The sequence below is a fragment of the Miniopterus schreibersii genome (assembly GCF_964146895.1).
Source record: "Miniopterus schreibersii genome assembly, chromosome: 14".
Classification (NCBI taxonomy): Eukaryota; Metazoa; Chordata; class Mammalia; order Chiroptera; family Miniopteridae; genus Miniopterus; species Miniopterus schreibersii.
The window spans coordinates 51,981,366-52,008,126 of record NC_138114.1 but is presented as its reverse complement, the minus strand read 5'-3'; the positions used below and the strand labels follow the sequence as shown (position 1 = coordinate 52,008,126).

The 26,761-nt window shown below is 56.5% G+C and overlaps 1 protein-coding gene across 17 annotated transcripts in view; it reads right to left on the bottom strand.

Moving 5' to 3' along the window:
* Window positions 1-11,140, bottom strand: part of EBF3 (EBF transcription factor 3) — a 119,229-nt gene extending 108,089 nt beyond the window's left edge. For 16 of the 17 annotated variants that reach the window (XM_081158280.1, XM_081158268.1, XM_081158282.1 and 13 more), the window contains exons 1-4: window positions 1,730-2,387; window positions 1,460-1,616; window positions 1,056-1,119; window positions 291-346 (exon numbers count right to left, since the gene is read on the bottom strand). In XM_081158280.1, coding sequence (XP_081014406.1) covers window positions 291-346; window positions 1,056-1,119; window positions 1,460-1,616; window positions 1,730-1,863 — 411 coding nt within the window. In that variant the 5' untranslated portion in view covers window positions 1,864-2,387. Of the gene's footprint in view, window positions 1-290; window positions 347-1,055; window positions 1,120-1,459; window positions 1,617-1,729; window positions 2,388-11,039 lie in introns of those variants that run through there. The other variant, XM_081158277.1, reaches the window with a different exon arrangement.
* Between the last annotated feature and the right edge of the window lie 15,621 nt (window positions 11,141-26,761).

The window sequence follows — 26,761 nt, the reverse complement described above, 5'->3', positions numbered from 1 at the left end:
GAGCATCTTGAAATTTTTCTGTCAAATATTAATTACCATAATTAATTAAGAGAGAATTTGAATCCACTCACAAGCCATTTAATACAGCATATCTGTCCTGTTCTAATGACAACATAAACTATTTTACCAATTGCTTCATTTATTCCGATAAGTATGGGATTCTCATTAGCATGTCAAGGAAAACCGAGGGAAAAACAGAACCGCGAGATCCATTCCTCAGGCTAGTCCCCCAACCCCAGGGCAGCCCCAACTGAGCAGTGCAAACTCGTGCAGAAGCTGAAACTTCTCACCTGTTTGGTCATCGAATCTATGAGGCGAACGTACAGATCCTGCTCTGTCCTGACGCCTGAAACAAAACAAAACAAAACCAGGGACACGTTCTCATCGGGACTTGAGCAAGGGCACGGGGCACAGGAAGTCCGGGGCTCGGGGACTGCAGCCGTGATGCAGCAAAACTTAGGCTCGGCCTTTCTAACACCAGAAAGGAAACACCCCGGCCGCTCCTCGCTATTTTTCTTTTTCTCTCCTTAATTAAGAACCTTGGGACTCCCGGGGTTGGCCTGGAAAGATGCGAGAAATGTGCTGGGCCGAGAGCAGGCCTGGCTGCCATACCTACCGGTGGGTCCATGTGGTCATTTATTTTTAGAAAACAGAAAGCAAGGGGTGGAAACAGAGTCTGAACTCTTTCTAATGTCTCTCGAGGATTTTTTTAAGAATCTCGAGCCCAGGAAGGAAGTTATGCCCGGTTAGTGGAGCTGCCCCCCCTCCCACCCACACCCCGTCTCAATCATTAACATTAATTTGCAAAATTGCAAAGAGTCCCTTAGAAGGGATGTTCGGCTGGAGCGCCTATCGATCTGCTTTTTACTTTCTACTTCGGGCCCCGCCGGTTAATCATGTGAAGTGCCATCGACTTATTGACCGTTTATGTTTTGTTTCCCTTCTATGCCATGAGAAGATTTCGTGTTTACATCCATGTCATGTTAATCTCAAAATCTTTATGTCCTTTAAGCGTCTCGGGGGCAAGGGGAGCGAGCTGGGCAGGGGCCACTTACCATTGCTGTACAACAGCTGGAGTTTATAGTGAATGCCGTTGTTGGTTTTCTCGTTGTTGGGCTCCTGAAAGGAACGATAAATAATTGCATTTAGCGGGGTCGGCGTCGGGCGCGGCCGCCGCGCGCGGTCCCCCTGCGCGGCCGAGGCCCGGCGCCCTGGCGCAGGGCAGGGTTCCCAGCTCGGAGCGGCGCGGTGATGTCACTGTCCTGCTGGCAGCCCGGCGCCCTCCTGGCCCCGCAGGGTCCGGGGGCGCAGAGGAGTCGCCCAGCCCTCGGCGGTCCGCGCGCGCACGTGGCGGCGGGGGCGCCCGGCCGAGGGGGGCTCCCCGGGCCACCGCGTTCGGGGCACCGCCTGCCTCCCCCTCCTAGGAAGATGGAGGGTGTGATCGTGTGCTCGCACTTACTTTCTCTTTCTCCACAAAGTCCACAAAAGCGGTCCTTTCGATCTCCACCGGCTGCCCCTGCCTGTCGTAGAGCGCCAGCACGAAGTGGAAGAAATTGGATTTCCGGAGGTTGGAGGGCGGCTGCTTCTCGAAGTGCGCCCGCGCCAGCCCCACGCCGCTGCGGGAGGAAAGAGACAGCGGCCCGGTGAGCGGCGCGGCGCCGGCCGGCGGCGGGGACCCGGCGGGGCCGGGGCGCGCGGGCCGGGGCGCGCGGGGCCGGCCGGTACGTACCTCTGGGCAGCCGTGTTGGCGTCCACCACCCCCGCCGTGTGCATCCACGAGCGCACCGGGTTCATGCCGCTGCCCAGCGGCTCCTCCTTCATGGTCGTCCCCCCGCGCGGAATATTCTCCTGAATCCCAAACATGAAAACTGCTGGCGGCGGCCGCGGCTCCCGGCCGAAAGCGCTTCCGCGAGCAGCGGCGCTCGGGGCTCGGCGGCAGGCGGCTGCCCTGGCCGCGCTCGCCCTGCTCGGCGCCTGCGGTCCGGCCCGCCGCCGGCTTCAGCCCGTCCCGGGCAGGCACGACATACACCGGCGGCCGGGCGCTCCGGACGGCCGGGGGCGCGGGGGCGGCTGCGGCGGCGGCGACCCGGGCGGCGGCGCGGCGCTCCGGAGAAGCGGGAGAAGCGGGGCGCGCGGCTGCGGCGCGGGCTGTTGTTGTTGTTGTTTGCAGGCGCGCTCAACGTGGTGTCATCCTAGCCGGGCGGCGTCCGCGGCTGCAGGACACTGCGGGATCGTCCGCTTCTGGCGCGGCCCGCCTGCTCCAAAGACAAATAAACGGGGCAGTGAGTGCCGCGGCGCAGTCCCGGGCGCAGGCGGGGCGCGGCGGGGCCTGGAGCGGCGCGCGCAGCGGACGGAGGCGCACAAAACTCAGCCCTCTCTCCCCGAGGAATGGACCCTTTCCCGGGAGCCAAAACTCGAAGCCCCCGGGAGCGGCGCTGTCAGAGGGTGACGTCGGGGGGCGGCGCCTGCGCCATATATGGGAGCGGCCGCCCCTCGCCGCGCCCCTCGCCGCCGCCGCGCTCGCCGACTGACTGCCTGACGGCGCCGCGAGCCGGCCCGAGCCCCGCGAGCCCCGCGAGCCCCGCCGCAGCCGCGCGCCACCGAGCGCCACCAAGCGCCGCCGCCGCCCCCAGCCACGAGCCGCGGCTCCTCGCGCCCACCCGCCGCCAAGGAAGTTACCACTCGCCCAGATAAATCTTGAAATGAAACAACCAGTGCACGCTTGCCGCTTGGCCCCCCAATACCTCCTCCCCCAAAATCAGAGAGACAGTCAAAACACGGTGGAAAGGAAGGGGTAACCTGCCGAGGCGCCCCGAGTTGCCCAAATGCATGCAATAAATGCAAGGGGCCACAGCTCTCTCGGGGCGGCCCAAAGAGAAAAGTGAAAAGAGGCCAGCAGGCCGCAGGGAGGGAGCCGGAGGGGCAAGCCACGGGCCGGGGGCTGCAGCGAGGGGGGCGGCGGGGAGCGGGGCTCCCTCGCCTAGGCGGGGCGCGCAGCCCAGCCTGGTTTCCAAGCAGACCTCAGGCTGCTGCCGGGGGGCCGGTCTGCCCCCGTCTGGGCCTCCCCGGACGCCAGTGTTTGCTGCCTCGGCGGAGACGGCCGAATGCAGGGCTGGGGCCCACGTCGGAGGCAGGCTCTGCCAGATGCTCCCTCCTTCCCGGTGGCCACGGGAGACCCCTTCCCCCGGCCAGTCCTTAGCCGCGGCGAGTAACAAAGAAGGCTCCGGGCTCTCCGGGCGGACAGGAAGCGCGCCCGGCCTCTCCGGCGACCTGGAGCCCGGTGTCCGGCTGCGCGCCCTATGCGGTGCCCAGACCTTCCCGGCGCCAACCGCTCTGAAAGCCAGGAGCGGACCCGCGGGCGCCCCGGTCCTGCCCTTGGGGCCGCCGGGCCGGTAAGCGCGCGGCGCGCGTCTCCCCGACCTGGTTTCGAGGAATCGGGAGGGCAGCGGGGCGCGCGGGCAGCTCGCGGGCCGCGGCCGGGCTCCCGCGGCAGGGACTCGGAGCCCAGGCGCAGCGCCCGCCCAAAGGAGGTCTGCGCGACACAGATTGGAGACCCAGGGGACCACCGAGAGCTGTCCTGTCACTTCCCTGCCAGGAGAAATCAGGCCCTTTTGATTAAAACAAACAAAACCAAAACAGGTTACAGGGTGCGAGTGTGTAGCGGGGCAGCTTCTTTCCCCCCGGTGTGGGGCAGCGCTGCCTTTTTTATGAATTGGCAGTGTGTGTGCGTTAATATTTTAATTAATCGGGAAAATCGAAGTCCGATTTACATTATCTGGGGACCCCCACGCCTCTTGGAAGGGGTGAGGGAAAAAGATGTGCTGAAAGCAATCTATTTTGCTGGTGTTGGGGGTTAATGACTATTGCCAAAGATAAGTGAATTATCAAAGCTGTTGCTCGGGTCCCATCTCAAAATCCATTACGGTGCTGGCCGTCTAATTAAATACGTAAGTATAATAAAATCATATTTTATGACTATTTGAGGGTAATGAGATTAGTCTTTAGAAGCGATCGCCACATATTAAAGATGCCACTGTCTATAGAATGTTAATAACCTTAAATCAAAGTGTATGGAAACTATTCACGATAAATTAAAAGAAAATTTCTGTATTCCTAATCAGCCCGGAGCTTTCCTCCCACACAGCAGGCTGAGCGTAGGAGGCAACACTTTCTTCCTGGAGAGACCACGCAAAATAAAGTTGGCCGCGGGTGGAGGGTGGGGCTGGGAAGTGGCTTTGTCTCTGGGCGCTTAGCTGCTCGGGGGCTCCCGCCAGGCGCGAGGCGAGCGGCCAGGCCGGCGTTATTGTCAGAATATGCAAAATGCCTTTTGGGGGGGAAAGATGAAGTTAGAAATAGAAATACAATGCTTTCTTTGTGGCACACTTCCTAAAAACGCCCAGCCCGCGCTGGACGTGCCCCCTTCCTTGCGCTCAGGAACAGTATCGTGCTTAAAATCATTTACAGTATCTTTAATTCAGATTACACGCGCCAGGGCGATTTAAATCTGATTACCAAATTAGAAGGTTTAGAAACAAATCCTTCTAAATCTGATACTGTTGACTAAAGAGGGAGAAAAAGTTGTATAAGCCCATCACATAAGGTAACGATCCTGCCCCAGAAAGAAAAGGGGTTTTAAACCTTTTTGACAACAAATGCAGCTGCCCCACTGTTTTGGACGATATTAAGCAAAAATGAATGCAAATCTGTGTTCAGCAGCCATCTGGCCCGAAATGGGGGAATCAGCTGCTCTCACAACAGGCTCAGAGGCTGAATCCATTTCAGCTCATTTTCTAGATCATCTGGTCCCGCACCCAAAGCGTGGAAAATACGGTCTTTATCATTCACCAACTTTATCTTTTTTGTCACTCCGCTGCTGGCTCCGAGCTGGGAGCACAAGGACTGGCCGCCCGGGCTGCGCGTCCACGCGGGCCTGCGGCCGGAGGCCTGGGAGCGCAGCCTCCTCGGCCCCCACCTGACCCTACCCCCGGTTTTCGCTTTGATGGGGCGGGAGCGGCGGCGAAGAGGTGCGAGGGAGCCGAGCACCCAGGCCGCACAGCAGGGGGAGGGGCTGCGGGGCAATTCCTGGAAGTGCGGTGGGAGGCTGCGAGCGCCCCCGCGCCCCGCCACCTCCCGCGGGAGCCCTTCCCCCACCCCTTTCCCTTTTTAGGGAACCGGGGGCTCCAAGGACCCAGGTAGGGGAGGCGGAGGGGAGGGCAGGCTGACACTTTGTAAGTTGCGCGGGGCCTCCGGGACTGCGCGTCCGGCCCCCGCTCGCAGGGCTCCCCCAGGGGCCCGGCCGGGCCGGGGGGGCCTGACCTTCGCCGGGAGCCCCGCGGGCCGAGACCGGCGGCTACCGCTCCAGGCCCGGGCTCAACGCGATTTGCACTGGTGGCCCCGGCGCCGCCGCCGCCTCCTCCTCGGAGGGTGGGAAGTATTCCTTTTGTGCGGATTTACGGGGAGAGGCTTCAATGAGCCCCCTCACATTTGCATTTAAATAGCGGCATCAAGCGCTTCGCGTGCCACACACCAGTGGGCTCCCAGATGTCACGCCGGAGTCAGTCAGATGGCCAGTGCCCAGCTGTCCTCCCCACATCGTGCCGGAGCAGGCAGTGACCTTAGAGAGACAGCGCCTGCCGGCCCCGGAGTCCTGTTCCCGGAGCAGCACGCAGGGCGCAGGGCGCAGGGCCCCGGCGGCGCCTGGTCGCCTACCCGCGGCACCACCCGAAGCTGGGCCGGGTGGTACAGCCGTGCAGCGCCCGCACCCAAGTCCAGCCCGGCCTCCCTGCGGGCCGCGCAATGCTAGTGACACCCCCCCCCCTCCGCCGCCGCGCTGGCCGAGCCCCTCCGCGCGAACCCACTACCCACCCGAGGGGGGGGGCTGTTCAGCGCGTGCCAGGTTGAACTTCCTCGTCGCACCTCCCCAGTCCCGGGTCCAACACAGCTGCGTGGTGCCAGGCCTGGAGAGCGAGAGCCCGGCTGGTTTTGGCCTCCGAGCCACCCAGAAACTTCAGCCAAGTTGGACTCCCAGGGCGCGAGGCCCGGCGCGGAGCGGGAGCTGGCCCAGCGTCCAAGGCACTCCGTGGACGCCCCTTCTTGCTCGCAGCAGAGCCTGGGGAGCCTGCAGGCCGCCCTACCAGCCTTCCAGAGAGTAATAAAGCGCATTTCCAGCATAGAGAAGCCCAGGCCAGGGGTTCCTGGAAGCTGAGCCCCCAGAGATCAGGGGCGCACGGGCACAGACAGGCGCGGCGCCCTCAAAGGGCGGGTGGCCTCAGGCCCAGGCTGCGCGGCCAGGCCACTCAGAGCGCTCGGAATGGGTTTGAGCCAATGCGCCTAAGGCCCGCGGTTGGCGTTCTCGCAGCCAGTGCAGAGCTGCAGGCGCAGCCCGCCCCCGCATCCTCGCGCCCGGGGGTCACGCTCCAACCGCGCGGGCTACCGGCCTCCAGCCCGGCTCTCGCCTGGGGTTGGGGCTCCGCGCCACGCACAGGCGGAGGCCGAGGAAAGAACCCAAAACCGATAGCAGAACTGACCTTGGGCCCTGGAGGGAAGGAGGCCGTAGGGGCCCGGAGAGCCGCAGAATAGGGAAATCCCGTGAGGACGCACCTAGAAAGTGCCGTGAATTTCAGGAGAGCGTGGAACAGACACCAATGGCAAAGCCTGCCCACCGCGGGTCAGTGACGGGGCCCCCGAGTGCGCCAGGGCCTTTGCCTTGTGTCTTGGGGTCACGCTGCCCATGGACCAGGGAGGCCCCGCAAGCAGGAGCTCCGCATTTAGGCCACCCCAACCTGCTGGGTTGCGCACAAAGGTGGGCAGGCCAGGTTCGGTGGGTTTTTCAGGCCCAGGGAAGGTGCCTTCTCCCTCTCTGGGCAGGGACGGAAGCCACGGCGTCCTCCGGAGGTATGTGGTGACCGAACCCAAGCCAGGCCTCGAGTCCCGCTTGCTCTGAGAGGCAAGTAATTGGGCACCGCGCCCCGAACACACGGGGCGCACAACGGGCTCCTCTCCCCTCCCGCTAAGCCTGGCTGGATTCAGGTAAAAAGAGAACTCTGAAGGGTCTCAGACCCCTGTTCTTTGCGCGCGCCCCTCCCCACACCCCCACACCCCCACACCCCCTCCCCCCCCCCGTCATTCTGTAAGACTAAGGCTCCTGAAGCCCGACCCCCGAGTACTGCAAAAGGCTCAATTCTCCAAGTGAGAACATGCAGGCGCCTCCTGCCAAGGCGGCCAAGTTTGACAAACAGCGCCTCCTGGGGTGGGGAGAGCAGAGCGCCGCCGAGCAGCCCAGGCTCCTACCTACCCTGGGGCAGGTGGCCGCCGCGGCTCTCCGGCCGCAACAGCTGGGCTTCGGCTCCCGCACCGCCGGTGCACTTGCCCTCTCTGACCTCGTGACCCCCGGAGCGCGCAGAACGGTCCACCCTCCTACAGGTCCTAATTGCCGCCCACGTGCATCTGCAAAAGTCAGGTGGAGCCCAGCTCCGGGAACAAGGCCCGGGCGGGGAGCGCCGCGTCCACGCCCTTGCTGGCCAGAAGCGCGAGCTCCAAGTGGCGGGCCGGGTGAGGGGCAGCGGACGCGACACGAAACTCGCTCACTCTCTCCCTGGAAAATCCAGAGCGCTCCAAGCGGGCCGAAAACGCTGGGGCGCACCTTGGCTGCTGCAACACGCGCAATTAGGAAGTGAACAGTTTATTGTCTCCTAACTTTTCTCTGGTTCCTTTGGTCACTTTGGCTGCCCCCACTGTTCTGAGTCAGCCGTGGGGGCTCCTCAGCCAGACCAAGAATCCCAAGCAAACACTAGCTTTCAGCGAGCCGGGCTGCTTCCAACGCACCCTGCACCCTTAAAGGTTGCCTCTCTGTAAAAAAGCTCGGAGAAGCACCCGAGCTGGGAAAGGACAGCTGGTGCGTGGCGGGGTCCCTGGGACCCGAAAAGGTGCAGCCACTTAACAATGAGCCAGATTTCCCGAGCTGCGTTCAGCGGCGCCCCAAGGCAGTCGGGCTGGATGCGCCGGAGCAGGCACCGGGACGCGGATTCCGCGCCCGCCCGCCGGCCCGCCCCCTCCAGTTTACAAAGCAAACTTTCCCCAGAGTAGTTTCTAGATAGAACAGCGCGCCGAATGCGCCAATCAACACCTAAACAGACCCAAACTGTAGACACACGGATCGATCAGATAATTTCAAATATTATAATTGGCTTTAATTAAACACACTGCGTTCTAATTAACTCTGAAATTTCAGCATGCTTTGGGACACTGGTGTCTGATTTGATATTGTCAGTCCAGATGTCCTAATAAAATTCAATCCTACACTCAAGACTTCAATATTCACTAAGAACAAAATGCAAATTAAATGTAAAACCTAAAGTATCGCCAAAGGTATAATCAGGAAAGGTGTCTCAAAACTTCCCACTTTTTATTACGCGGTAGTTGAAAAATGCAGATTACATCCCAACAAGACCTCTCCAGCTCGCAGTCAATCTTAACTCTTTCCTGGGCAGGGATGGATGGATGCCTTGCAGGTACAGGAGAGGGAGAGGCAGACCCCGTGACAGAACTGAACCCCCCCCCCCACCACCACCACCACCTGGGAGCCAAAGGAGTGCAAAAGTTTGCCGGTGGAATTCCGGTTTGAAACCCGAGTTTGCCAACAGGGGCAAAGGGGCTGGGGTGGTAGAAAGCCAAGGGGTAGGGGCGCGCAGAATGGGGCTGGGTTGGCGTCTTCTGCCGCGACCCTCACCCACTCCTTAGCCGCACCTTAACCGTGTGCACCCATCGGTTCCCGTGAGCAAAAGTGGGGCGGTGGGTGACAGCCGCCCGGCCTGGTCAGTTCACCCGGGGAATTATCTCAGCTTCGGGAACGAGGAGATGGGAGGGGAGCGAGAGCACTGCCCTTGGACAGAAATGTGCCAAGCCTTCCTCCCTTTGGCTCACGTTCGCGCAACTTTTCAGTGATCCGCGCGAGGGGGGACCGGGTGGGGCGCGGCGGGACGGCCTCTCCTGGGAAGCCCGGCGCAGACCACGCGGGGGGGGGGGAGGGAAGAGGGGGGGGTGCGCCTTTGGCGACGCATTTAGCCAAGACGTGATTCTTTCCCCATCTGACGGTCTACTAAATTTACAGTCCAAAATGAGTCCCGTTAAAAGGAAGCTATTCCCACGTTAAACGTGTGTACGTTTTCCATACTAATGGAGTCACTTAAAGCCGTTGCTAATTTAACTTTTTAAAAAGGCCACACTGTGGAAATTTGCATTTTCTTTAGGATATTGAAATGAAGAGAAAACTGCTGGGTGGTGAGGCTGCCCAGGGCATCGCTAGGGGCCATGCAGAAATAAAAACAGAAAAAGAGACGAAGAAAGAAAGAAACCCGCTTCTCTTCTAGACTATTAATAAGCAATTTGTCCCGCTGAAATTTACATTGCAAAGTGGAGGGCGCCGACCGCCGCGGCGCGGGCTCGGGCGCGGGCTCGGGCGCGGGCGCGGGCGGGACGGCCTCTGGGGGGTCCCGGCCGCCCTAGGGGGTGATCCACGGGCAGCTTTGAACTTGGTGTCCTCGCCGCCGCGCCGCCGACCCTCGCCCGCACCCACGCGCATCTACACTCCGTGGGCCACGCGCCCGAAGAGCCGGGAACCGGGCCGCGCGGTCGCCACCAGGCCTGAGCCGCAGCCCAGTTGGAGTCTCTCCAGGGGAACCCCTCGGCTCCAAGGAATGACCCCCCCATCTGCCCCCAACAATTCAAAAATTAAAATGCCAACAATAAGCTCGATTTTTTTTTTTAATTTATTTTTTCCTACTGAGCCGGGCTGCCCGGGTCCAAGTCAACTGCAAGTGCGGCGCCCGCCCCGCGCCCCCTCCAATTCCCTGCCCGCGCGCTCGGCAGGGCGGTGCGCGCCTCGGAGCCTAGCGTGGGGCCAGGGCGCCATCTACAGGCGCCGCGCGGCTCCGGGCGCCGCCGCCGCCCTCTGGGGTCCGGAGCCGGCTCCGCCTCCGCCCGCACCTCCGCCCGCGCCTCCGCCCGCGCCCGCCCGCCCGCGCCCGCGCCCGCACCGCGATGCCTGCCGCTGGTCACAGTCACCCGACGCTCCCCGTGCTACTTTGCAGATGAAGCATTGATTGCTTAGTTATGCGAACTTTTAAGCACTGTATTAAAACTTTCGAAATAAAGGCCTCTCCTGCCTGCGGTTTTTAGGAACCCGATTAACAGATACGGAATGTAAAGACAATGCAATTTGATGTCTTAGTCTAACTCTGCGATTTGAGACTTGATGTCCCCAAAGACCAGGCGAGCTTTCCCCCTTTATTTATTTTTATTAAAACATCAATCTGCGCTGGAGCTGGGTGAACTCGGTTTCACCTGAAGAACATAAAATTCCCCATACCGGAGAAATAAGCACCGTTCATAAATCAGCGGTATTCCTGACACATCGATCAATTTTTGGTTGTTAATCCGAAAGGAGGAGTTTTAATTGCTTCCTGCGTTCCTGCCCAGGCGCCTTGGCTCCCCAACACTTCCCTCCCTCCTACCGAGGGTCTCACTTTTGTATTGGGGGGAGGGGCGGGGACTGAAAAACCCGGGGTCCCTCAACTCAATCCCCGGGACCTCCAATCTCCTCCTGCGCCCGTGCGCCCTTCCCCGCACCTAGGGCCCCATGGCACGAGCTCCCTCCCCGCAGCTCTGCCGGAAAGGCCTCGAGGAGAGGCCACCCGGAGCCCAGGAGGCTGCCCAGGCGGTGCTCGCCGGCCTCCAGGACACCGCCAGGGCGCCCCGCAAAAGTTCACTGGGAGGCCTGGCCCGAGCATCGCCCACCGTCCCGAGTCCCGCGCCCCCAGCCCCGCGCGCGCCCCCACCGCAGCCCCACCCGCGCTCCCGCCCGCGAGGAGAGCGCACCCAGGCTCTCGGGGTCCCGTGGTCCACGCAGCAGCCCCTCCCGCCCGCGCCCAGCCCCTGGCCCGCTACGCACCAAGTTCAACTTTGCTGGCCGGTGGCCTCTGGGGGACTCGGGGCCGGGCGGGGGGCCCCCGACGGATCGCGAGCAGCCCTCTCCCGCTTACCTGCACCGTTCATTCGACAGGCGCTGCAGGGCGCACCGGCCGCGAGGGGTCGGCGACGCCGGTGGCCGGCCGGGAGGGTGTGCGGCCCGGCGCCTGCCCACGTCCCCACCTCTCGCCCTCCCGGGAGAGCCCACGGGCCCGGCCGCGGGCGCGCCAGTGCGCACGCGCCGCGCTGCCTTCCACCGCGGGAGGCGCCGCGCGGCGGGCGAGGGCCGGGCGGGGGCGCGAGGAGGTGCCCGCAGGCGGCCGGCGGCCCGCGCCCCAGGTGCCCTGAGGCCGCAGCTGCGCCGTGTTTGCACCTGAAGGGGGGGGAGGGGGTGGAAGGGACCTCCGGGTCCCCCTGGGCAGGCGCGGGGCCCTTCCGCGGGAGGCCTTTTGCAAGGGCAGGAGCCCAGCTCCTTCCTCGGGCACCGGGGTGGAGGGAACGGGGGCGTTCGTAACCTGTCTGTGCCCGGCGGGGCACTGGGCCATGAACACCTGTCCCTGAGCAGGGCCAGGCCCCGGAGGCCTGAAACCTTCGGTGTAGACGCGTGCCCCCCCCCCCCCCAGGCCTGGGAATGGGTAGGCCGGGACTTTTTGGTAATGTAGGGTGAGAGGACAGCTTCCAGGGCATATGGATGCCACTAATAATCTCATGGGGAGCACTGCACTGCCAGGGAGTAGCGTCATCTCCCACAAGCGGGAGAGAAGCCAGGATTCTCCTAAAAGGCCACCAGGAAAGAAAACACCTGTCCTCCAGGCAGAGTTGTTGGCTGAGGGCAACGTCATCTGAAGCGCTTCAGCTGCTCTGGGGAGGAGGCCAGGCAGCCCTGACCACCCACTCCTTGCTCTTGGTGTTACCCAGCAAATGACCAGACGTGGGACCTGGCCATAAACACCTGGAGGTGCTGCTGGAGGCAAGAAGAGGGGTCGGGCTGGTGTCCACACCCCTGCGGGCTGGCTGGCCCTGGCCAGGAAGGGGCTGACCTGTAACCAGGGCTGCAGGCCCTGTGCCCTACCCAGGGGCTGCGCTTCCTCTCTCTAATACACCTCTTTGCCAAGAACCCGGGATTATCTCCTACTAAGTCTTATCTACCTGCTCCCTGGAACCTGGGCAGTGTAAATACCTGAATCAATACAACGTTCATATCGTCAGGGTTTGTCTCAGAAACAGGAAGCGCCAGTGTGTCCAAAGGTGACCCTCGCCCAGCATCATCCTCTTGCTGCTTTTTCTCGCCTGTTTCTTGCTCCTAGATTTGTTTTCTACTCTTGATTTCAGCCTTTCACAGTGAAAGGTGAATGTGCTGAATCATGAAATCTTACTGGAAGGAAAAGTTATTTTTGGCCATTTATTTAGTAAAGAGCACTCTAGAGAATGCAACCCAGAAATGTGCTTTATTATGATAGCTTCATGTAAGAAAACAACTAAATAACGAATATTTCCCCTTTGTCATCCTCACTGGGGAATCATTCTTAATGTGAGCCAGCAGGAAACCATTTAGGAAATATGCAATATTTTAAGATACGAAATTACCCATGTTTTTAATAGCAGCTCACATGTATTGAATGCTATATGCCAGGAACCTGAGACAGGCACATGCAGAGGAAAGTTAAAGGGCGTGTCATGGTCACTCTGCAAGGAAGCTGGGACTCCAGCCCCAGTGCTGCACTCCAGAGCTCTGGCCATCACGTGGCTCAGCCACATGTAGCTTCGGAGGCAAAGGGGAGGGGGTTTCAGTGTCTTGAAATCCCTTTGCATGCATGGAGCCTTGACGGGGCCTTTGCTCAGTCAGTTTGCCCAGGTTGGCTATGGAATGACAGGGAGGAGACTAAGGGGACGGGTTGGGTCCCTCCAATGGTAGTTCTCCAACCCTCCCCCTTGCTGGGTTACCCCAACTTCCCCTCCACCCCCTCCACACAGTCTCGCCTGCTCCCCCTGCCCTCCAAAGGCTGTGGTTACTGGGCCTCCTTCCACAAATGCATCCTGAGCCTCTGCCTCCCACCCGGCACCCTGCCCAAGCCTCCTTTCCTTAGCCGCTCCTCAAGAACGGAGCCCAGGCCTTACCTTTGGTAGGTCCTCAAAGACTATTTTTTTCTGCAGGAAGGGATTGAGAACATTCAACCATGTGGTGGGGCCTGGAGAGGAATGGCGTTGGTCAGGTGGCTCCATGAGGTGAAGGGCTTGATCACATGGGGATGGTCAGGGGAAACCATCACCTGTGGGAAAGGAAAACTCAGAGGAATCGGCCATTGTCAGGAGACCCATGGCCTGACCTTCATATGCAAGTAACAGTGCAAAGGTATCCCTAATTGAAGTAGGACTAATTACTTTCTCTGTGCCTCAGTTCCTGGACTCAGGGCTAATTGCCCCCCCCCCCCCCCGCCCGCCCCGTTCACCATCTCCCACGAGTGTTCACTCAGGCTGGGTTAGGCTGTGTGTGCAGTGGCAAGTAGGCACTGCCCTCATGGAGCTTGAGGTTTGCTGTGAGGGCAAGACATGAGCGTAACAGGAGCCAGCATTGGTCCATGCCGTTTTATATAGGAACTTGAGCATCATGGATTTTGGTGCCCACGAGGGTCTTGGAACAAATCCCCTGTGGGGGTTGAATAACAACTAAGTTTTGGGAGTGTCAGACACTATACATGGAATTTTGACTAGATGAGACCCACCCTCCCACGGTTGGAGATGGATTTCAGGGGCACAGGCAGAAGGCTTTTCCAAAAGACTAGATTCAAGCTCCTCCCTGGCCCTCCTGTTGGGGTTTAAGGGGATACAGCAGTGGCCCTGCCTTACAGTCATTCATGAGGGGGAGCGGGGAATCCCAAGGTTGGAAGCCCTGGCTGTGTTCTTGGCCCATGAGCCACAAAATTAGAGACAGAAAGACTGAGATGCATGCGCTGAGTGGGAAAAAGTCCTGCAATCACTGTCTTCTGTTCACCTTTACATATGTACATCCATCTCTCTATTTTTTAGAGAGAATTCTCATTTTTCATCCCTCTATTTGTCTGAAGCCTCGAAAGCAACTCTGTAAACCTGTGGCATGTGAATTACACTTTCATTCAGAGAAACAGCAGTATAAATAAGTACAGTGGTCAGTGCATTAAACACAGTTTCCCCGAGACCAGGATTTGAATGCAGGTGGTTGCAGAGGAAGTTCCCCCTTAAAGGCCAGGGTGGGCAGGGAGGGCATGGAAGTTAAGTGAGGGTCCCACAGAGGATGCCCTGACTATGCAGACCCTCCCTGCCCTTTGGTTTTGAGTTGGGTTGCATGACTGGCCTTCACTAATGTGAGCCCATCCTGTGGGAAGTCCCCACTCTGCTTTTGTGCAGTTGGTATCAGGAGTCTTGGGCAGACTGGGCAGTGTGGAGATCTGTGCCCTTAACTTCAAATTCTGCTAACTCTGTGTAAAGCTCCATCCATTTTGCCCATTGAAAAGTGGCCTACAGCCTGTATAGCAGTTGAGAAACAGCCTATCTTGCTGAAGCAAAGTCCCAGAAGGGAAGTCTGCTGAAGTTGGTGCAGAAACAGCTCTGGGGGAGTCTTAGGGGGAAGGTCCTGAGCTCCTGGCTGAGCCACCCTCTACCCTGACCTGGGGCAGACCAGACCTTCCAACCAGAGTTTCCTTTCAGTAGCCCGTAATCTTGGGCAACTTATTTACCCTCTCTGGGTTCCAGTTAGCAGGATTTGTGGTCTGTGTGCCTAACCCAAAAGAATGACAAAGGAATTTCTCTAAACAATAAAAAAAACAAAACAAAACAAAACAATTAAAAAAAGGACCCCTGGAACATACAAAGAGATAAACATAAAAACACAATAGTTAATTTAAAATGGAATTCTAACAAGTGTTAAGTAACCCAAAGAACAAATAAGAGAAAGAAATAAAAGCATAGGGAGTAAACTAAAAATAAAATGGTAGACTTAAGCCTTAACATATAAAAAAACTACATTAAATGTAAATGGTCTAAATACACCAATAAAAACACAAAGGTTGGTAGAACAAATTTAAAAACATGACTAAACAATATGCTGTCTACAAAGAAACTCACTTCAAATATGATATAGGCAGGTTGAAAGTAAAAGGGGTAGAAAAAAGAAACATCACGTAAACATTAATCAAAAAGAAAGCAGAATTGACTATACTAATGTAAGACAAAGTAGACTTCAGAGCAAAGAAATTTACCAGAGATGGAGAGAGGCATTATATAATGATAAAAGAAGACATATAAATGCTTGCACCAAAAAGCAGCTGCAAACATGTTAAGCAAAGACTAATAAAGGTGAAAGAAAAAATATAGAAATCTACAATTATAGTTGAAAAAGTTTCTCAACAATTGATAGAGCACTTAGACAGAAAATAAGCAGACACAAAAGAACTCAACTATACTATCAACCAGCAATTCAATCTAATTAAGATTTAGTTGACATCTATAAAACATTCCATTCAGCAATGGCATTATACTCATTCTTTCTAACTATTCATGAAACACATACCAGTATAGATAGACCATATAATATAGGCCATAAAACAGATTTCAATAAATTTAAAATAATGAAAATCATGCAGAGTTTGCTGTCTGACCACAATGGAATCAAACTAGTACTTAGTTACAGAAAACTCTTCAGACACTTGGAAACTAAACAAGGCACTTCTAAGTAATCCCATGAGTTAAAGAAGTCTTGAGTGAAATTTTAAAAAGGAATGCATTAAACTGAATGAAGATTGAAAGATAACATATCACAAGAATGTAGGATGCAGTTAAAGCTGTGCTGAGAGGACAATGTATAGCATTGAATGCATACATTAGAAAAGATGCTGGACTAAGTGGACATTCACAGGCAAACACATGAACCTCAACTGAAGCCTCATGCCTTATACAAAAATTAACTCAAAATAAATCATGGACTTAATGTAAAAACACAAAGCTTTTAGAAAAAAAATTAGAAGAAAATCTTAGGGAACTAGGACTAATTGAAAAAATTTTAGACTTGACATAAAAGCAAAATCCATAAAAGGAAAAATGAATAAGTTGGGTTTAGTCAAAATATGTTGGGAAAGGCAGTCTCCTGCATGTAGTCTTTCGACCCTCCCCTAGCTGCTTTCTCACCAAGCAATAAGGAGCCCACACAGCCCATGCTGAACTTGTCACCCTGTGAAGGATATCTTTTCCTGTTTCAGACTCAACGTGTGTCCTCTGTTCTCCCTCAGTGTGTGTGTCATAAGGCACCTGGCCAAACCCACGACTGCACCTGTCCCTACAGGGAGGGAATTGGGTCTTTCTGATGCAGCCCAAGACCAATGACCCTGCATTGGTTGCAGGGGAAGGGACTGCTGTTCATGGGGGTGTCAATGCCCACTACTGAAGCCGATCTTTCCTTTTTAATATGTTTTTATTGAATTCAGAGAGAGGAAGGGAGAGGGAGAGATGTGTTCTAACATCAATGATGAGAGAATCATCAATCAGCTGCCTCCTGCACACCCCCTACTGGGGATCAAGCCCCCAACCCTGGCATGTGCCCTGACCGGGAATCAAACTGTGACCTCCTGGTTCATGGGTTGATTCAACCGCTGAACCACACCGACCAGGCCTGAAGCCGATCTTGTACTGCCTTGGGAAAACACAGAAATTCATTTCACTTAGAGCAAACAGATGCTGTACACCCCACGGACACACGCCCAACAGAACACGTCTGTGGATTGTGGGGGAGCCCAGGTTTGTTCCTGGAAACCCCTAGCCTGTGGTTTTCTCCCTGGCCTGGGGCTGGCTGTTCTCTCGCCACAGGCCCAGGCCCTCCCTGGGTAGAGATGCTACCTTTACCTGGGCACAAATCTGGGCCCCAGGATGCCAGCCTGCCCAGCAGCCCCACGCAGGGCTGCGAGGTGGATATGCGTGCCCTCTGTGGAGAAGAGTCCGGTGTGGGGAAGGCGACCAGTCATCTAGCACTGCCACCACCTGGCTCAGGCTCTCTTGCCCAGGCTGCATCCTGAAACCAGGCTGGCCTCCAGACACCTGCAGCGGGCAGCCCCGAGCCAGTCTGCCCAGCTGCCTGGAAAACAGGTCCAGGCATGGCCCCGCACTGAAGTGTGCAAGAATTTCCCCGTTGCCTTTCTGCCAGGCTGGGCTACCATGGCAAGGCAAGGTGTCCGGCCAGCACCTCGATCCGGGGAGCAATTGGCCAGGCACTGCCCTGACCCCCAGATGGAGGGAGCGATGCCAGCAGACAGGGAGCAGCGAAAACGAATTCCAGGTCTTGGTGGGCCGGCTGCCAGGGTCAGGCAAAGGCCCTGGCCAGCTCCGCCCGGGAGAACCCTGCGCTGCTGGCCGGTGCCCGGCAGCCTGATGCAGAGTGGAGCTCAGGGGCCGCAGCTCCAGGGTCGAGCATGGAAACAGTTTACCAGGCAAGAAGACTAATGTCAGAGGCTCAAACCATTTCCAGCAAGTGCTCCCTATCTCGGTCTCTCTTTCCCAGGGGAGGGGTACAAAGTGAAGCTGTTGGAAAGATTTGGGATTTGGGGTTTGGTTCTGAAGTGTGATTTCATGGGAACTGGACTCCCTATGTCCCCCACACCTAGCTGATGCCAGGATCCCAGACATGGCTCCCGGGAGCAGGCCAGGAGCGCAGCTCGGCTGACCTGAGTCATGGTTTCTCACGGGACCCAGGCAGTGCCAATATTGGGTGTAAGTGCTCACCCTGCACAGCTGTGATCAGGTAGCCAGACCACACCTCCCCCTGCAAATGTGATACCCCGGGGGCTTGATTCCATGGTCTGAGCTCCTCCCATGTGACAATCTTTGTTAATCAATCACGCCATGCCTTCAGAACTATGGTGCCAGGCTACTGACTCTCGACTCTAGTCCTGTGGGTGAGTGGGAGTGTGTGCGGGGGCAGCAGGGGAGCGGAGTGTGTGAGCACTGTGCTGAATGGGGGTCTCTCTGCCACAGAAGGTCTCTACACAGATACAAAACAGTTCCCTTGGAACTTACCCTCTCTTTTTACTACAGAGAGTACCGCGTCCTCTACACCTCACTTAGGAGCGGTCAGCCTATCAGCCACTCACACCTTAGTGTGAATTTGTTCATCCTGCATAGTCCTTCTCATGTTTCAGGTCCACCAAACCCTGTTGGTCCTGTGAGATTCTGATTCTTCCACCCAGAAGGAGGTTCAGGCATAGCACCCACCGTGTGGAATTCCAGGATACCGAGGAATAAGAGAAGATCTCTGGAGCATTTAGAGGGGGAAAAAGACAGGTTAACCACAGAGGAAGGAGGATTCAATTGGCCACAGGCTTCCCATCAACCACAGTGGGAGCCAGAAAACAATGGAATTGACCTTTAGAGTCGTGAGGAAAATACTTTGAACTCAGAATCTGTGCCCAGCCAAACCATGAATTGTGTTTGGGGATGGGTTTCCAGATATGCAAGCTTAGGGGAAGGTTCCCTTTTGTGCTCTTTCTGAGAAAAGTTTGCTTGAGGATGTACTTCAATAAAGCCAACAACGACGACAAAAGGAATTCAAGGAAAAGAAAGAAATGGGATCCAAAAGCCAGTTGCATTAATTAACCCAAGAGTGCTACATGAGAAGAAATTCTAGTCCGAGAGACTAGAAAGCAGCCAATACAGAGCAGCCATTCCAAGAGCGTGATGGAGAAGCAGGATGACCTTCCCCACGTGGTGAGGAAAGCACACTTATTCCATCAGTTTGGAAAAACAAAGGCAATTAACAATCCCAGGATAAACAAAGAGTTACGGAAGAGTGTCATGGGCCCAGATGAAACATTGTGACATGCTTTTGGACAATGGGTAGAGTGTAAAATATATATATTAACAGTGGCTCCTGGATCATGCCCCTGCCAGCAGCCACACTTAGTGGTATAAAACTTCATTTTCTTCCTGGAATAATATTTATAAAATCATACTATGTATTAGTAACTTTAGAATTACCGACTCATCGTATTGGCAATTATAAGGGAGACATAGTTACGGATTCAAAACAGATAATAAACTTTATAACTTCTCCCCTGGCCATTTAAGACATTGTAACCCATTTGCCTTGCTTTAGTTTCTCTGGAACTCTTATTGTCCATCTGCCTCAAACTTCAACAATGAGCTTTCTAAGGCTCGGGGCCATGGCCTGTATGGTTTGCTGCCCACAACAGTGCCAAAAGTTAGCAGGTGCTCACTCCTTCTTGTGGAGAACAGGGTAAATGCAAGGGTGTCCTTGACACGGGATGGCGTGGAGGGAACGGCACCAAGCAGAGGAGCCCTCCCTCCGTCACCTGACATAGATGGGTGTCAAAGAGATTGTGTCCAAGGCTGGTCACAGAAATGGAGCTCCAGGCACATGACTCCAAGCTATTCAGGAAAAAAATGGCAGGGCTACAAATAATACCATAAAATTAAGGGGCGAGTGGAGGGAGTGGGAATGACTGAGACTTCTCTTTCATCCTGAGAAGTCAGATAGAAATTGCTAGAAACTGACAAATGTAGAAACAGGAGTGAAAGCATTTTATTGGTGGCGACACCAAGATCTGAAACCATAAACTGTTCAAATGGTTCTGTCCCAAGAGTAGGAAGAGGGTGGGAAACTTTTCCTTTTCATTCAATAGCAGTCTGCCCTGCTTTAATATTTTTCCTTGGTGTGTATTACTTTTATAATTTTAAAAAATGTGGAGAAAAAGCCATGTACACAGACATCAATGTCCTTGTTTCCTGTAAGAATGTCCCCACTTGTATATGAGTTAGCCTTATGCCACCGGACTTTATAGAGGGTCGATATAAAAAACGGCCGTCTGAAGACTATGTCTATATTCTCTGAAAACTGCAATAAAAGGCATTCGTGCTCACTGTGTCCCCTAGAATCTCTCACCTGACAAAGAGTTTGTCTCAGCTGGGGAGACACATATCCACAGCAGACACAAAGCGCAAAGGGGCTGACATTCTTAAACAGAGAAACTTTCTCAAATTACTAAGAAATACATTCCTAACACCTGACTAGAAAAAGGAAGGGTAAAGGCTACAAAGTATCTCACCAAAGAGGAAATAACAGTCAGAGACAACTGCCAAGTAGCATTCTCACCCCTCAGCCCTGGGAAGGTGGGGGAGGGCAGGGGCTATGGAGGGAGGAGAGCAGCTCGGAAGGACTGGGGGGACGGGGGGCCTGGCCCCCGGCTCTGCAGCCAGAGGCACCGCCTTCCACCGGCCAACCGGAGAATTGGACCAAAAATCCGGCAGCTTCTCTCCTGGCCATTCGGGCTAAGGAAATAACTGGTGAAGGGTGCGGGGACGTGTCGCAGTCTAATGAGAAGAGAAAACAGACACAGGGACACCCGAGGGGCGGGAGGAGCGGTGCGAGGACAGAGGCAGAGACCGGAGCGATGCAGCCATAAGCCGAAGGCCACCAGGGAACACCTGGGACACTAGAAGCTGGAGGGAGGCAGGAGGGACCCGCCCCTGGAGCCTTCAGAGGGAGCATGGCCCAGCCGACACCTTGATTTTGGACTTCTGGCCTCCGGAACTGTGAGAGAATAAATTTCTGTTATAAGCCACCAGTTTGTGGTACCGAGTGCCCTTGTCTAACAGCCCTAAGATGGCCCCACAGTCTCGGGCAGCATCCAGCCTGTCAGACTGCCTCCCGGGTGGGGTCCGGGTGGGGTTCACAGCAGCTGCCACCAGTGTCACTGTTTCAGGGCCATGGCCCGCTGCTCGGTCTGTAAGGAGTCTGCTCAGAGATAGCACTGCCGCTTTTGTGCAGGCCCACTGGTGTGGCCCTAGTCGCCCTGGCTGCAGGGGGCCCGTGAGAGGGCCTCTGCTGGATGCAGAGCCCCGGCTGGAACTCACGGGGTCTCTTCCAAAAATGAAGATGGGGGGAATGGGGAGTGGTTTGGATCAGTGCCGTGCTCCCCTCCCCTCTGTGGCCTGGGGGTGAAACAGGGTGGCTCCTGGGCAGCACCTGGGCAGGGGGTGAAGTCCTGGGGGCAGGGGCTTCCCGGGCCAATGGCCTGCGGGCCGTGGAGTGGCAGCAGACAGAGCAGGGCTCCGGGGTGCTCGCAGCACATGGCAAACCCCCTGACTCTCTTCCTCTCCTGTAGAAATAGGCCACATCCGAGCTCGATGCCATATTTAGAAGGTGACGCATTCCTCTCAGCTCTCAGCTCCAGCAAGAAAGGCAAGATAAAGGGACCCGGGGATGAACCAGCTGGATGTCACCACGGCCCAGAGTCGGTTTCAGAAGGAGGCGGCTGGCCGGGGCTCACCTGGGCTCCCAGAGTGAACTAGACACAACCTGGGCTGCTTCAGCCTCTATGAGGTGGGAGTTGTCTGTTGTGACTTAGTCCATGTAAACACCGATCAGGAAAGGAGTGTTTAAGTCATGACTACAGCCCCGGGCCTATGAGCCCTGTGTCACACAGGTGCCTCGGGCAGGGGCGTGGCTGGGAACGCAGCCCCATGGTGACGGACAGGGACCCTAAGAGCTCCTGTGCTGAGCCCAATGCCATGGGGTGCGGGTGCGCAGAGTAGCTTCCCCCTGGTGGCTGACGAGGGACCAGGTGACATCTCGTCTAATCCCCACCTTGCCTGTGAGAGATGGTGGAGAGAACGGTGGCCCCCTAAAGTGTGTCCCCACCCGAACCTCCAGATCCTGTGCATGTGACCCTAATGGCAAACAAGTGACTATGACCTTTCGTGGCAAAAGATGCCACTGAGTGAAGGCTCCTGAGAGGAGGAGCTCACTCTGGATCACCCGGTGGGTCCTATACACCATCTCGTGTCCTAGAGGGACACCCAGGGAGAGCTGACACAGATGCACAGAGAAGGCCACCTGAAGACGGAGGCAGGGCCCGGAGTGAGGTGGCCACCTGCCAGGATCCCCTGCACGCCTGGAGCCCCAGGAGCGGTGGGAGAACCTTCAGGAAGGACCCTCCCCTGGAGCCCCAGGAGGAACACGGCCCACGACACCTTGACTTCGAACTTCTAACCTCCAGAACTGCGACGGAATGCATCCCCCCTGATTGAAAACAAACTGAAGTAAAGTAGGTTTGTGCTGACTTGTTACGGTGGCCACAGGGAGCGGGTACAGGTGGGTGTCGCTTTGCCCGCCTGGCGATGCGGGATCCAGGCTCACGACGCTGAGCACCTGGCTGAGGCCATGGAGCGAGCGCTGGAGGAACAGATCCCACAGGCGGTCCCGCCGAGCCCACCCTGATGGGGGGGGGCTTCTGCTCCCGCCTTCCCTCTCCTCATTCCTGACACTCCCCTAAAACCGGTCAGAGGAGATGGAGGGACAACAAATATCTCCCAGCTTTTTTGCGTTGACCTAGTTTTTCATTTTCTTCCTGCGATTTCACTTGGGTGTGCCTGGGACGGCTGACGGCTCCCCAGAAGCCCAGGGGCCCCTCCGTTTGAGGTGTGTCTTCGCTCGAGCTCATTATCCGAACAGGGGAGACAGGGGTTGGCCACGAGGGGTCGGGGCAGCACTGGCTGTAGCGGCGGGCCCGCCGCCCAGCGGCCACGAAGCTCTGGCTGCTGACCAACCAAGCGCTCCTCTCCCGCCAAATGGGCAAAACAATCACAGCAACAACGATGACAACGCCGACCGGAGCGGCTGGGTGGGAGCCGGCCCACCAGGAGCGGGGATGCACCCCTCCGAGGGGGGCTGCTCCTGTGGCGCAGGTGGGGAGCCAGGCGCACCCCGCGCCGCCCCCAGCAGGCAGCCGAGCGCCGTCGGGACTCTAGTCAAGAGCCTGATGCAGGAGCCACGCTCCGGCCACGGTCCCGCACGGTCTCCCTGAGGACAGCTGTTTTACACTTAAGCTAAACGGTTCATCAAAAGTTTAGGGTTATACCCATTTCACGTTTTGCCCAGGAGGTGGGTGAGAGCATCGCTGAATCAGACGATTAATCAGAGGGGAACTTCACGTTCTCCCTCGGGAGGTTCACTGAGCCCAGATGCCCAGCTTGGGGTGCCATCCTGGGTGCGCTGGGACCAGGGCAACGCCAGCCAGGGGCTGAGAGGTCGCTGGGTCTGGGGGCTGCTCCTGTCATTCCTCCGCTTCGGGACTCCCCTGGCCTGTCCCTCCGTTCCTCTACCCCTCCACCGCCCTCGGTCAAGTCTCCCACGTACAGAGCATGTAGAAACCCGGCCCATTGTCACAGCAATCAGTGGTCCCTCTTCTCCATGGGTGCGATCGCCCTCCTTTGGTGACCACTTTGAGTCTCCTACCTAAGGACCACTAGAGTAGCCCAGGGACCAAGAAAGCAGGAGGGAGCTATAGCAACCGGGCCTGTAATGGATCCCAGGCCCGACGGGCAGGCGTGGGCCCGTAGCCAGGCGCTGGGTCCCAGGGACAGCATCATGACCAGGACAGGGGTTTGGGGTCAAGGTCACACCTTTGCTGAGGAGGGACCCACCTGAAGCCGGCTGCCCCTCTCTCTGCTTGTCTTTCATCTTTCCAGATGGGTTTCGGGTTGGCCTCTCCGAGGTTCAACTGCAGCTTTCCTGGGGTGGTTTTGAAAAGGCAGAACAGGGAGAATTCAGGAAGCAGACAGTTCTCATAACACAAAGTAATGAATTCTCTGCAAGCGTGCGGTATTGATTTCGCATCACCTGAGAAGCCGTTCCACCACTCCAGGAAGAGTGTGCTCTCAGTTCTGAGATCGTCTAATGGATATGTCAATTTCCACTGATTTTTCCCTGTTAGGTCTAAATCTCTCCTTTGGACGGTGCCCTGCGCTGTCACGAGCGCTGATAATATGACAAATGGGGTTAGGACATGCATTTCCATTTTGCAAATGAGCCTTTCAGTGGAGGCTGCAGCGGCCTGCCTCTCTCCAGGCAAATGAGCCCACAGGCTGGGCAGCGACCAGGGTGGGAGGGTCTCCCGCCCAAATAGGCTCAGCCAACCCTCTGCCCCCACAAACGTCGCCTTGGACCAGCTCATCACCATGTTAACTTTTTATGACAACATATTATTATTATTATCATTATTAATCATTACTTTGCAGGTAAGGGCTCAGAGGCCCAGAGAGACCCCAGGCTTTGTCCCAAGTCCCGTGGCCACCTGTCCTGTGATAATGCCACGTCCACAGCAAGTACCCGTGTGCAACTTGTGCTCTGCCTGGCACCCCCCTGTGCACTCCAGCCTTAATTTCTATGCTGATCCTCACCCAGGTCCCGGACTTGTTAATCCGAATTTTATGGAGGAGGAAACTGAGGCACAATGGCCTTGAGAAATCCGCCAAGGCCACGTGGCTGGGAAGTGGGAAGCTGTCAATGATGCCAGGTTGGCATGGCTCTGGCCTTCAGTGCCAGGGGCACAGACAGGACACTGGAGAGACCACCAGCTGCCTCCTCCTGCCCTCTCCAGGTTGTCACCGGACCTCCACCTCTACCCAAGTGGCTGCTCCACAGGGCAAGGCTCCTCCCCCACCAAGGCCAGCGGCCGTCACCAGTAAGGTGGGTCTGTACTGCCACATGGCCGGCTTTGGCCTCCATGTGCTGCGGTCAGCAGGCGGTGTGGCCTGGGCAGGGGCCTGGGGAGCTCAGGGGGCCCAAGTGGGAGGGGCCCTGTCTGTGTGTCCTCCGGGACTGAGGTGGCTCAACAATGGCCAGGGGAACCATCCTGTCCCTCATCACATGGGCACCTGTGGGGCTTTTTATTGACTTGGTTGCCTTGCTTTGCAAGATTTTCCCCAGGACTTTCCTATAATCACGTCTTCGAGTCAGGGTAATGATGTCTCCCTTAAGAGGTATTAATATTCGGGTAAATTGTTCTTAAGATGCATCTACTCATGAAATAAACTGTAACAAGCAGACCACAGTGTTCCATAGAGCACAGAGACGTCACAGCACATGGAAGGCTGTGGGATCGTCATAGCTGTGTTTTAACTTCCTGGATCAGTCTGCAAGGGATGGACACCTTTCTGGAACAATCTCTGCTACAGATAAAAAGGTAACCAGTGCTTCGTCTGAGTGAGGTGGGGCATTCGGCAAGAGCAGCGGTCAGTCGGATGGAGGTGGCTTGCAGGCCCCCCGGGGGCTCCTCCGGCCAGCAGCGGGAGGCCAAGGCGCAGAGCGTGTCTCCTTCGAGGTCTTTCTCCCCCTTGGGCCCATCTGGAGGTTTCACTGCCTACACCCCCAAACCATGGCTTGAGGAAGACTCCCTACATTTGAAGCTCTTCTCTTTAATGGTAGGTGTCAAATCTATCGCTATATCTAAATATTCAATTCATTAAGTATTAAACACCAGTTCTAAATAGCACTGTGAAATGCAAATGATGGCAGCTGTGTTATATCTTAATACAAAATTCATTAAATGCATCGCCCCTAACTTCCCAGCCTCATTATACGGCGGGGCGCTCGACTCGCTACCAGAGAGGAGTCCTTGTGGGCAGCTTCCTCGCGAGGCCGCGGCACCCAGGCTGTGGGCCGGCAAGAAAGAAGCCGGGGTGGGGAGGACCTGCCACCACTCCCCACGAGACGCAGGAAATGAAGCTACGCCTGCCTGGTGCTTCCCCGAGAGAAACTGCCCAGTTCAAAGACGGCGCAGGCTTCACCGGAGTCAACCCCAATGTGTCTGCGCCTGGGAGCGCCGTGGCTCCCGCCGTGGCTCCTGCAGTGCGGGGCAGGGCAGGGGGCGCTGGTCCTGACCTGTGGGCTGCCCACGGGTTAGCACCCTGCAGGGCCAACTAGCTATGTGCAGAGAGGACCTGCGGGCAGCAGGGTCCCCACTACCCCAGAGAGTCCGGCAAATGAGCAAAGAGGACACTGGCTGGTCAGAATCTCCGGGCTGTCCCTTCTGCCCACAGACCTCAGAAGCATCTCCAAGGACCCTCTGCCAAGACCCTCAGAACCGCTTTGGCCCATGGGCCTGAGTTTGCTAAGCCCTGATGTGGGTCATTCTGTGCCTGAAGCCTTCAGCATCTCTAGAGTCCCCAGTTTAAGCCAACAAACCCTGTTTGTAAATTTGCTAAGCAGTCATCAAACATTCCAGGTTAAGACAGCTACTGTCTCAAGCTCCTGTCCCCACGGAGGGCGCTGGGTCTGTCCTCCCCTTGAGAATGCTGCTCCCTGAGAGCCGCTGCTCACTGTTCTTACTTATTTATCCTTGAAATTCAGTTTTTGAAATTGATTCATTGATTGATATCCTCCCATATTGCAAGACGAATGGGTGTTAAAGTCTATGTTTCTGCAGCTGCAGCTTGTCCCGGGCTTACCCCGAGCCTGTCTGCAAGGCCCCCTTCTCTGACCTCTCAGCGAGCCAGAGCGGCCTGCCTGGGCTCTCCTGTTGCTTCTGTGCCCTTCCTCGCTTCACTGTCCCAAGTATATTTTTGCTGTCATCATGGATCCAATACCCTTTGGCTCAGTGCTGTGTAGCCCTTCCCTTTGGATATCCCATCCCCTTTTAATAAACTTAATTTTTCTTTTAAAAAAAATATAAATATAAAGTCTATGTTTCCAGGTCTATGGTCCCCATGAACACTTTTGGAAGCCATCCACAGAATTTTGAGAGTGATCCTTTCAGCAGAGGGGGTGGAGGAACTCAGTTTCATGAGCACTGACTCGCACAGCAGGCAACTCCACGAGCCAGGCCTGGGTGCCCAGCTCCACTGGGCTTCCCACATTTACAGCAGAGGGTCGGGGGACTCAGTTTCATGAGGACTGATGGGGGTGACTGGTGGGAGCTGCCCTGAGGCCTCTGTCAGGACACGGGTGCCCTCCAGAGCACCGCCAGGGTTTCCTCCA